The 12,078-nt window shown below is 39.4% G+C and overlaps 1 protein-coding gene across 10 annotated transcripts in view; it reads right to left on the bottom strand.

Moving 5' to 3' along the window:
• B4GALT4 (beta-1,4-galactosyltransferase 4) overlaps window positions 1-12,078 on the bottom strand; it is a 32,644-nt gene that overhangs the window by 16,140 nt on the left and 4,426 nt on the right. For 3 of the 10 annotated variants that reach the window (XM_026054722.1, XM_026054730.1, XM_026054727.1), the window contains exon 1: window positions 7,014-7,247. The exons of 3 other annotated variants lie outside the window; for them this stretch is intronic. Coding sequence is in view for 3 of the 7 variants with exons in the window: in XM_026054727.1 (XP_025910512.1) it covers window positions 7,014-7,033 (20 nt within the window). In the remaining 4 variants the exon portion in view is untranslated. Of the gene's footprint in view, window positions 1-7,013; window positions 7,248-12,078 lie in introns of those variants that run through there. 4 more of the 10 variants (XM_026054723.1, XM_026054731.1, XM_026054728.1 and 1 more) reach the window with 3 other exon arrangements.

Below are 12,078 nucleotides of genomic sequence, written 5' to 3'. Positions count from 1 at the left end.
CTAACCTTGAGTAGTATACACACAAGCCAGTCTGCACCAATTCATCTGGAAGCCCAATTCTCTTTCTGGTACCTGTCACGTAACTGTTACTTACAGCACAGGGTGCGACACATAGTGACTGAGTGCCTAAGGGGGTACAACCATTATTGCAAATCCAACTGAAAAACTTCAGTATTTCTGTGGCTCTCTGGAAACAACTCCATCCTGAATATTACAAAAAAGGGAGGAAATCTGGCCTGCAACCCAACCAGATTCAGAGAATAGCAGTGATTAATATCATCACGTAGATATTCCAGAGCTTGGAGATCAATGCTGAGCAGCAAGGATCTTTCCCCCTTATTTTTTAAAAAAGGGCCACTTTAAACCCACAAAACTTCTTTTGACCTGGTCATCTTCCTACTGGTTCTGGATTTCTGTGAACAGTCCTAACAGCCTCTATGGCATTCAGAACAGAATCCATAAACTGAGAAAGGGAGAGGGCACCAAGGGAGGTGGTGTGACTAAGCAATAAAACCCTACAATGGAAGAAGGCTCAGAAAGGATGGGCGAGGTGCCCATGAAGCTCAGGAATAATGTCAGATGTTACTCATTAACCACAGCTGTTGCACAGAGCACTGACTTTATCTCAATACAAAGGGGACCAGAGGGTGACCTTTGTTTTAGAGAAGCAGCTGTATCTGTTGAGTGGATCAACTGGTGTAAACTCTTCCTGAGCTTATCAAAAGAATGTGAATGTCATTCTTGAGGTAACCAGGCCAGCATGGGGAAGTGTATACATGGCTCAGCCCAACATAGAGTATAAAACCTGAACAACTACCAAAGGAATTTTGAAGAGAGCAATGGGCTTGAGCTGGCTTCAACTCATGTATCCCTTCCCAGGGACTGGAGACACCCAGCATCGTGACAGAGAGCATATTACAGAGACCGGTAATGGCAATCATATTGGTATTGTGATTGAACTGTATAAGTGTACACTTGTAATGAGATTTCAGTATACTGCTGTATCACTCTGCTAAATCAAAAAACCCATGTAATATCAAATATCTTCAAAGTAAATTTTTATATTAAACATTGCAGTCTCCATGTGTGGAATACCTAAAAGAACCTGGTCAGAGAGTACTGGACTCTGACAGATGGACACTCCAGCTTCTGTTCCTCAAGAGTGAGGGGCCCAGTGAATCTGTTCTAGAAAAGCATCATCAGCTTTGTGAGGCATGGCGGTTCTACATGTTTTAAAAATCAAAGGTTTAAACAGAACCCTCATTCCACCTTTTCCATACTAAGGGCTACTACAAACAATCATGCCTCTAGGGACCTTATTTTACAGATATCTGTTGTTCAGCAGATGAGCCCACAAGGATACAAACACTCCAAACCAAGCCAGCAGCAGCATTTTACAACTTCAGGGTGGCCAGCAAGCTGGAACCAATGCTATGATATTTTCAGATATCCAATTGTTTTTGTATCCCTCAAAGTTTAGATTTAACATTTTGGTAATACCCCATATGCATTTACTCCCACTGTATACTTCTGAAAACGGGGCCATCCCAACTGCACAGAAAAACAAGTCGTTCTTCCTTCCTCCCTAGGGTCCTCTGAAGGCTGCCTGATCCCCTCCTGCCCCTGCTGAGGGGGTAACCATCACTGGCTGCATTCCTTTCACAGGCATTCCTCATGTCCCCCCTGAATCTGAAGACATTATTTTACAAAGGATAGGGTTTCTTTCCTGTTTCTTTTTGTTACATTGTAAATGCACCTATTTCTTTCCACTATGCACATGACAGACATAAGGTGATGGACTTTACGGTCCTAAAAAGCCTGTGACATGCAAGAAACTCAATATTCTAATTTATACTATATTGGTCAAATGAATGGCAACAGAAATTAAATCCAGGATCTCCATATATGCCCCAAATATTGGTTTGGGGATTTTTTTAACCTTATAAAAATATTACTGCAGTTGCTGTCAGTAACTGATATACACTTTATTTTGCTGATCCTCATATGAGTTGCAGGCTACAGCTGAAGTACTGAAGGAATGCCCAAAACATGCTACTGGGATTGCAGGCAGGTGGGCAGGGGAGGGAACTAAAATGTGAAAGAGCAACAGGAAAAAAGGAGGAAAGTCTCAGTTAAGAGATAAACAGCACAGATAAGGGGTAGGATTCACTTTCCATCAAAGGGAATACTCCAGTTTGCACAGAAAAATAGAAAAGAGTGATCATTGTTTTACAGTTAAGAAAAATGAATTCAAAAAAAGTTTTAAATGGGCTCAAAACAAAAAATAGATTAAATCCAGTTTAACCTCCCCCCATACTTCTAGAGTCCAAACTCGATCAATCTCCAGAATGGGTGGGGAGGAGAGGGAAGCACCCTAACTAGGAAAATGAGATGCAGATAAAACTATCATGTATCAAATATCAAAGGGAACGAGGCATGAAAAAGGAAAAGAAAAATGAATAGAATGAGATTAAATGGAAAAATCTACAGGAAAGGAGTGGAAGACAAAAATAAGACTGAGATTTTCAATGAATATATTTTATTTCAGCTAGTTCAGCATATTTCAATATGAATATTTTATTTATGATTTTTTTCAGCTATGAAGTTTTACTTCAGACATTCTGTTTAGTCTTGTTGGCAGACATGCCACAGTAAGCCAAATGTTCAGTTATGGTGCCCTGAGAGGTGACAGCAGAAATATCATATTGATATAACTTGAGTTAAACAAGTGCTCACGGTCAAGCTCAAAACTGAAGTTAACAGGATAGTATTTGTTTCTGAATATTGCCTGCTGTAACATCAGCTCATCCCTTTCACCCAAGCATCATTTTCTAATTAGCTGTCATTTTTAATATTGTTTGCTTCATCCGATTATTTCTGCCTTTCCAGGATCCCTGCCATACATACTGAGGAAAGATTTTTGCATGACAGAAGGGATTCTGGACCATAGCTTTGTCCACAGTTCAAGTCTGTTTCTTACAGCTCAGATTCACAACTGCAGCAACTGAAGAATTATCTGCTCAAAGACCCCACCCTATTGCCCCACTACATATTATCACCCAAACAATGGGGATGCAAATAAAAGTGCAGTTGTCCACTCCCCAGTCAGAGTGGACAAAAAATTGATCAAAATCAATTTATTAAATCCATAGCCCCCCACCATATCAGAAGCAGACTGTATTTTTCTAAAAGAAGTTAAAGTAGCTACTTACCACTCATGCATAGACTGGGGCAAGCAGATCCTCCCCCATGAGAGAAATTATTTTTTCCACAAATAAAAATTTAAAAATAAACTACCCATGAAAAAAACATAACAAAATATCAGGAAGCAATCAGGAGCATCAGTCAGAAGAACAAACTTATGAAATACTTTTATATCAGGAAGAGCATGCAGATGTTAAATTGCTAAGGTACAAAGATGCTCATTTATGGAAATAAAGCAAACTCTGAACTTACTGCACCAGTCTGATTTGTACCCCCTTCACACTGAGTTAAGTAGAATATCATGTGCACAGATTTTGTCAGTTTTGTGAATGCCGTTTACAAGCAGATGTTACTAGAAGTTCACAGTACTTGCCAGTGACACATACTCAGATTTTACTACTGTCAATGTGAGTTATTTTGTATGACACCTTAAACCTCTTCTCCAAGTTCTATGGCAGTCAGAATAACTGAATGTTATTCTTGCTTAAAATATTTATACTTGAGCACTTTATAAAAGTGGCATAAATATGCATGCATAATTACAAACAATTAGTCATTTTCAACTCATCACAACACATGCAGAAGGGCATAATTAACATTTTATATACAAACACCATAGCTTGCAGTTTGGTATTTTGGTGTCTTCTATGGAGAATATAGTTTGTATTGCAACACACGGAAAGCATGAAGATGCTTCAGGTATGTTAAATGGAAAAACATACACAAATTAATTCACTCAACTTACATTATTAGTTCATAAGGTAAAAGGTATTAGTCTTTTCCTGGGACAAGGGAATGGCATGTGCACAGAAAGGCTATACTAATGAATTATTAAAAGCTGTGCCCTCATGAATGACAGCAACTGAAAAAAAGCAGTGAAAAGCTAACACGACTTCCACCAGGGATGCAGAACCTGTGAATATAAGATGACCGTAAATGGAAATAAAAGGACAAGCATGACGTTAGGCCTTAATAAAAGCTTGTTTGGAGTATGTACTTTACTGTTCCATGCTAAGGACTCTTCAAGCTTTATCTTAGCTAATAAAAGCTTGCTTACTTTGAAAAGGTGATTTTTCACCAGCCAGTTTAAAAGACTGGTGTTCCTGGGTTGCTAAGATAACTAACTCCGACTCAAGAACAGTAACAGTTGTGGCCTTGTAAAAAGAAAAACAAGTGTTAGGCCCAGAGGCTAGTGATAGAAAGCCATACTCAGAGATATAGGATAAAAGCCAGAGCTATAACACATCCATCAAATTGTTATTAATGGAATAGCCTTAATAAAAGTCTTAATAAAATAAAATATTGACCAGAATAGTCATGAAGAATCTACTCCAACTTTAATAAAGACCAATGGTCACTCTGCAATTTACATGAAATGCAAATGTTTTGTACTTCATAACTTTTAGAGAAAAGGAAACCCTCGCCAATTAAGCACGGGCTGATGATAAACAAATCATTGCTGATATACTGGAGAATGAAAAGATCACCGGGTCAGACAGATATTAAAATATGGGCAAAAATAATTCAAACAAAAATACAATACTAAACAAATCTTGCTATAAAGATTAACCAATAATCTTCAAGACACTGGAAAAGCAGTTCTTCCTTCTTCTATACTTGGTAACTCTGGGTATCTGTCCCTCAAATAGGGGTGTGAAAATATAGGTAGTACAACAGAATTCTTCTCGTAGCTGTCAAACCTCTCTCTAGCTAGACCTGACCTCTATCAGACATACCCAAGAACCTTTCATACAGACCTAAAGTGCAATTCATCTTATGAGATAACTTCTCAGTGAAGCATGACCAAGCCTAGTTTAGAAAGCTGCAGCTGGTTAGCTGTGCACAGCAAAAACACAGCACTTCAGGCCACAAGGTTAAAAAGACCATGGTACCCACTTCAAAATCCATGAAAAAATTAGAATGTAGTTATCCAAAAATGAAATCGGCCAGAATTTCAAAGTCAAAGGCTTTACAAAGAATGAGGAAGGTCTCTATGCATCTACAGACAGACAAATCCATATCTAGACAGACACTGCAAACACCATTCTAAACAAACTCATGATCATATTAAGGCACATAAATACCATATGATCTATGTTGGGTACCTAACATCTTATTTATATTGGCAGCTGCTCTTGTGCTCTGCAGCTTGTCTGTGAGCTCAAGCTCTGTAACCTGCTACATTTTTTGAAACACCTGACAAACCCTACTTTTCCAAGGCTCCCCAGCACTGCTCAGAATAGGCTACTTGTAGGAATCAGTCAGAAATGCACTGCTGTCTGACCACCTCAGTGAACAGGGGGGTTCAAATTCTGATCCTTGGGCTTGTGGGCATGAACACAAAGCCCTAACTTGCCCCTCTCTGCAAACAGCCCAAACTAATAAGTGAGGTTCCTGCACGGACAAGATTTTTTCAAAGAAAAGCAACTGGATTATAGCCACATTTCATTCAGGGTTTTCGCAACAGAAATACACATGCATGTGTACTGAGTCAGATTTGCTGTGCAAACACAGAGCAAACAAGCAACATATGTGCAGCCGGCTCCCTGTGCATGGGGCTGCAGGGTCAATCTGCCCATATGCAATGGTCATTTGTCTAGCAGCCTGGCTGAAGCTACTACCATAACCAAGCTGAGAGATACCCCAAAATTCTAGATTGATAGCCATTCTTTTTCATCTAGACAAAATTTCTACATAGACAAAGAGAAGGTCAGCAGAAAGATGGATTATTGGTAGCCCTGACCTACATATTAGTGAAGGGAAAAAAATATATATTATAAACAAACTTTGATATGCAACTGGGGTTGATAAACTCATTATTTTCAAAAACTTATTTTTCACTGATATGTTTTTAAATTAAAAATTGTCATTATGACAACTACTTTAAGGCCTAGATTCACATGATTATTTGTAGAAAAAGCTAAATCAGTATAAACAATATAAATAATCAGGCAGAACAATTGCTGCCTAAACTTTATTTCTCAGGTGCTTGTATTTAAAACAATTCACCCTGTATGGAACACCTGCAGAGAAGCTCTAGAGAGATCCTTTAGTTTCATGCATGCAAAATTCCTTTAGTGGAAGCTTTTTTGAATTTGCACAAAATAACCTTCCAATTCTGCCTGTCTCACATTCCCCAGTAAGGAGAGGTTCCCTATCATGCAGGATTTTCCAAAACCCTCTGCAGCCTTCTCAAGTTCAGTGAAATGCACAAATTCCACAGCTGCCAAATGGATTCATTTCAACCTAGCTTTAAAACCCCTCCTAAGTCCAAACAGGAAATGAAGCACGAAAGAGTTCCTTGAGACAGTGTTCATCAGATCAATATTGTGCAGGCTGTTACTTAGTACTTTATAAGGGCCCAAATTCAAAGCAGCAAGGGGTTTGCTCTGGGGGTATCACAAATAAATACAGCAACCTTCTTTAAACCCTCCAAGAAAGAATTAAATTCTTTACAGCTGACAGGGTAGAAAGATCAATGTATACCATCAGCTTTTCTATGCAAGACAGTTCAAGTCCTTGAGTTTTACAAGTGTCTAAACCCGCTCCTTTAACAAGTCTTTTCTAGCAGATTAGTTTTTCAGTTGGGCATTAAGCTAACACATTTTAGCACCTCTTTTATATAACAGCTTTATAATCCTATTACCTCCACCTATTAAAGAAATACTAACTGCACTGAGAAATGGTGAATACATCAGCAGTAAAAAAAATAAATATACATATTAACAGTCCTCAGATAAACATCCTTTTTGCCCCACTTTTCACTTCTCAGGGTTTCAAGCCAAAAGGAAGCACATTAAATTACTCACTGTTGCTCCTGCTGCCACATTCCTCCTTCCTGTAGAGCAGTCACTCCGAGAAGTACGGAAAGCCCTATGCAAGCAGCAGACACTTTTCAGCCCTGAAACCCCACACCATAAAGAGATCTCTGTTACCTCTAACAGGCTTCAGAAAAGAGTCAGCTCAAAACTCGCAGGATGACCGAAAAAAGTCAGTACCTCCAGGTTTTCTCCAGCCCTAGAGAAGCTCCCTAGCACCGTCCCCCACGCTCCTCCCCTCTGCCCACGTCCCAGAGAGGGAAGGCAGGCAGCCTCCCTCCCTCCCTCCCTCTCCCAGGGCACCACTGCACGACAGAACCAGCACGGGGGGGCGGGGGCACTCAGGCATATCTTGATGGAGCAGCGTGCCAAAAGCAGTACTGCAATACAAATTATATCAAACCATGGCCAGAAACAAAGAGATTGTGGTTTGCTTGAGCCTATCTGAGCTCTTCTGGTACCTGTTCTATTTGGGGATTTTTAATGTTAAAACTCACATCATTCTTACACAGATCAAGCTGCCCCTCCTCACATCCACACCCATGGAGAAGCCTTGGCATTCCCATCACACCTCTCCGTATCACCTGGTCATGTCTGGTAAGCAGAGTGTCATCAATGACAGAAGCATGTACTTTATACGAGGGTCTTTAGACTGCCTGTTTTACTGACTAGTATTTCCACAAAAGGTAACTCATTATGTTATTCTTATTGTGAGGTTGCCTCTTGCTGGTGCTTTTTCCACTTGCTTTGCCCCATAACTCTCTTCTAGCAACTTAGCAGAATCAACAGCACGAAAGTGACTGAGGCTTCTCTTTGCCATCTGGCCCACGAGGGCTTTTGCAGGCTGCGAGGGCAGCAGTGCCACCATACTAGCGGTGCCAGGCAAGCCCTGATTCAGCACATGGTGCACAGCTGCCAGAAGGTGTTTCCTGCCAACCTACCTAGGCCTCCTCCTTAATGGCCATATATTAAGCTGACAGTCAGACGTTTCTTTTGGTAGAATTGCACCTACATTAGGGGAATTTATGAGCACACCTATGCCAGCTAAGGGGTGGAATTTTCTCACACTTCCAGCCAACACAGTCATAATGGCAAAATAATATAATGAGGATGAAACCGAAGTACACACAGAGTACAATGCTAGAATGGACTGTATTATAGGTGGGGAGAGAAAGGATAGTTACAGCCTGATAACAAATGTTAATCTCCTGTAATTCACAGCTGTTTGTACTCTTTGTGCAATACATACTTGAAATGTGTGGTAGATATTTCAAAACTTTACCAGTAGGTCTTCTCTATGCCACAAATATTCATTATTAGAACTGCACAAAAGTTTTGGGTAACAACTTCCTTGTTTCAGATACTCAGTAATGTGGAAAAAAAAACTTTAGAATTACTGTATGTTTTAACCAGTGTTCCCACAGCCACATAAATTCAAATCAGCCTGGATCTTGACTTTCACTGTATCACTTCTCTCCCCATTCCCACCCACAAACTGTATGTCCTTTGTACTGGCATTAAGACTTACACAAATGTGAGGTAAGCCAAACCAGGAAGCAAGCAGCATTTTAATAGCCATCTAGGATCCTCTGACTATTCTTCCTGATGAAGAATGTCAAAAGACACAATACAACTAGGAGAAGAAAAAAAAAGTAGCTCAGCTTTCTGTTTAATAGGGACAGTTATTTTAGGAGGACAATAATAAAACAATACATTTCCAGACAATAACTGGTAACATTCTACAAACTGCCTTAAACCAATTGTAAAGAGGAAATGCACGAGCTAAAAAGAAACAGACCAAAGAGCATCTGTGGGGCCTGAGTAGAATAAAATCCATTGCCAATGAAAACATTTCAGTTGTGTCTAGAATATAAGCAGATGTGCTGACTGCACGTTCCTTTCTTGCTATTTATTACTCGATAACTGTTTGATGCTGAGTGTAAAACAACTGAAGTAATGGCAGCCCCAGCTCCCTAATGTATAAATTAAAAAATAGAAGATTTAACATACTAGGAAATAACCTAGAGGTTTAGTTTACATAAATTACTGTCTCCATGTGCATGAGCATCACGAAATAAGGTATTTATGATAGGTTTAAGTGAGGAAAGGCTTGGCAGCCAAATACAGCAAAGCCATTTCACACATGAGGAACAACAGCAAAAAAGCACTGAAAGAGGACTCTCTAAACAGCTTTAACTCTGACACACAGGACAAAGAAGAAAATCAGAGGGGTAGGTGAGATACTGAGGCTCCGGTAGGGATGCCATTGTTCTTCTGCCCCGTGTTAACCCAAATGAGGATTGCTATTCCTGTGTTCCAACATGCTTTAATTTATAATCAATGATCTGAAGAACTTGCTCAACAGTGAATGCACCGGACAAATTCTTTTGAATTTACGTCTCTCTGATTTTCCTTAATTTCTAAAGGCTTAAGATGCAATTAAAGTTTCCTCCACAGCTGAGACTTTTAAAGATCTCTCTCTTTCACACGGGCTGTCAGGTTTCTAAAGAGAAGTAAGCTTTTCCTTCAGGACCTCTTCCCTCTCTGAGGCCAATTACTTTTGCAAAAAATACAGGAACTTCTGTACTGAACTTTGACTCCTGTGTCAAGTTTAGCTGAATTTGGCCAGTGCAGGAACAAACTCACTACAATGATCACAAAAACAAAACAGAATATAGGAAATAGGAATATAGGAAATGGTAATTCATTATGATCTTGTCCATCCTAATGTTACACCCAGAGCCCAGTCAGTTGAAGGGGATGCTTGTATGGTAAACCCAGCACTCAAACACAGCTGAGTTCCTAGGCCTTTTGTTTTGTTTTACCTAGAATATCTAGCTTCCTCTTTGAGCAATTAGGGAAATACTGATTTTATATCTTCTGGTTTCTCTATATTTAATTTCATAGACTTAAACATTCCCATTTTGGAATGGCACTCAGATCACAAAGCATCAAGAAACACCTGCTAGTTTAGCTTCCCATTACTGAAGATGTTTGAATGCAGATTGATGTTAAGAGTTAACTACTAGAGTTACTGCCAAATGTTTGACAAATGTAGATTTTAAATTTCTTGAGCTCTGATATTCACATATCTTCATTTATTATAGAAGTTTCCCCTAGGATTCAATTATGTCAGATTCCCTAAAGATCAAAACAGCTGCAGCACAAGTAGACTCTATGCCTACGTATTATGTTTACCAGGGCTTTAAATTCAGAGAGGAGAGGCCTGGCAAACAAACAGGGACAAGAGTCACACTGAAAAAAAAAAAAAAGGCTGCATAAGACAACACATTACAAAAGTCTTCTGCTAACACTGTTCTAGATAAAGCTGCACAAATAAGCAGCTTTCCAAGGGAAGAAGTTAAAAATGCACAGCAAGTGAATAAGAAGCTTAATACCCTAGAGCACTCAGTTGCAAGAGCCAAACGAGGATCATTAAATTCGTTTTACAATCCAAATACATTGCACAACTGAAATTAATTGTTAAAAAAAAAACAGAACTGAAAAATTCAATCCAGAATTCCAGCATCTAATAACAAAAATGGGTGGCCTCAATTTGGTACAACCAACACAAATTCACATTTTCAAATGTCTTCTCACCACAAAGAGCACCACAAATAATAGGTAGTCTGTAGAACTGCAACGAGTAGGTCTTGCAAAGGCCAATCCACCTGCAGTTACTACCTGCCCACTTTCTTTCCTCCATATTCTAATCCCACTACCAGAATTTCCATTATTACCATAAAAACCTCTGATCACTAAGATATGAAAACGCCTTTTGCTCCTGTCACAACAGCTGAAATGACCAGAGAGAGACTGAACAATGCACTACCAAAGGGGCTGTTTCTGTGGCATATACAACTAAGAGGACTTCCAAATGAAGCAGTAGAATTCATCAAAGCAACACAGTAAAACCTCACGCAGGATCCTCTAACAGGTTCATAAATCACTTTTACTGATAGATATATTATTACAAATACGGCATAAATATTTTTTTCTAGTTTGCAAGGTGCATGTGGACAAGGAGGGAGGTAGAATGAGGAAAGACAGTCACCTTACACAGACTTCCCAGCCACAACTGGCCTTTCTTTCTTTTCTGCTCCTCATCTGACCAGTGCAATCGATGGATCTACTCACTTTACAATGACAAAATAAAAGCCTGAAAGAACTTGTTTGCTAGCTCAAAACTAGAGAAGACAGTGAAATACTAATCTAAGAAAGTGCTTTAAAAGATCCATTGTGTTGCTTGAGATGTATGGCTTCTTAATGATCAGTCATGTATATTTACCTAGAATATATATCATTTTCTGGCTACTAGCACACACAGTTGATACAAAGTCTTTTCCACCCTGTACCTCAAATATTAGAGAGTGGATATACAGCTACCTGTAACACCCCCAAACAATTTGTTGAGCAAAAAGAGACATTTTCTTATACAGTCATGTTTCACTTACAAACAAAGGCCTAATTCTTGGCAAATACTCAGCGCCTAGAACATCACATTTAGATTTCTGAGACTGCCTAACAAAGAACCTATGCTTTTTTTTTTTTTTTTAAGCTCTCTACATGCCAGCTGCAGATGACCTCACCCCAACATAAAACGTGTGAATGTGGGCCTGTCAATGTATTTATTTTTTTCTTCTTCTTTTTTTTTTTTTTTTAAATAAGCACTTACAGAGCCTTCGCTGCAAATGACCCAACATTATCACCAAGCACAAGCCAACTGAGTGGGTGCTATTTCAATATCACCGCAGAGTTTTCACTCTCCTAAGACGTAATGAACTCTGATTTTATGCTACAAAATGCAATCCAGCTTCTCCAGGCCAAGAAACACATTTATGAATGGCTCGCCTTGTTAGACAACTACAGCCAAGCCACCGACCTCACTGTAAAAGACACAGCACTGTCAAACTGAGCGCAGTCAAAGAGACCAAACAAGACAAACAGAAAACTGAACTGGCACACTCCCTAACCCCCTAAACGCTCATCATGGAAGCGGCTTTTAAAACTACAACATAGTTTAAGAACACCTTCCCCCCTGTGCTCAGTGGAATAC

The sequence above is a fragment of the Apteryx rowi genome, unplaced genomic scaffold (assembly GCF_003343035.1).
Source record: "Apteryx rowi isolate R43461 unplaced genomic scaffold, aptRow1 scaffold_961, whole genome shotgun sequence".
Taxonomy (NCBI): Eukaryota; Metazoa; Chordata; class Aves; order Apterygiformes; family Apterygidae; genus Apteryx; species Apteryx rowi.
The sequence above is the reverse complement of the archived record's forward strand: the minus strand, read 5'-3'. Positions and strand labels throughout refer to the sequence as shown.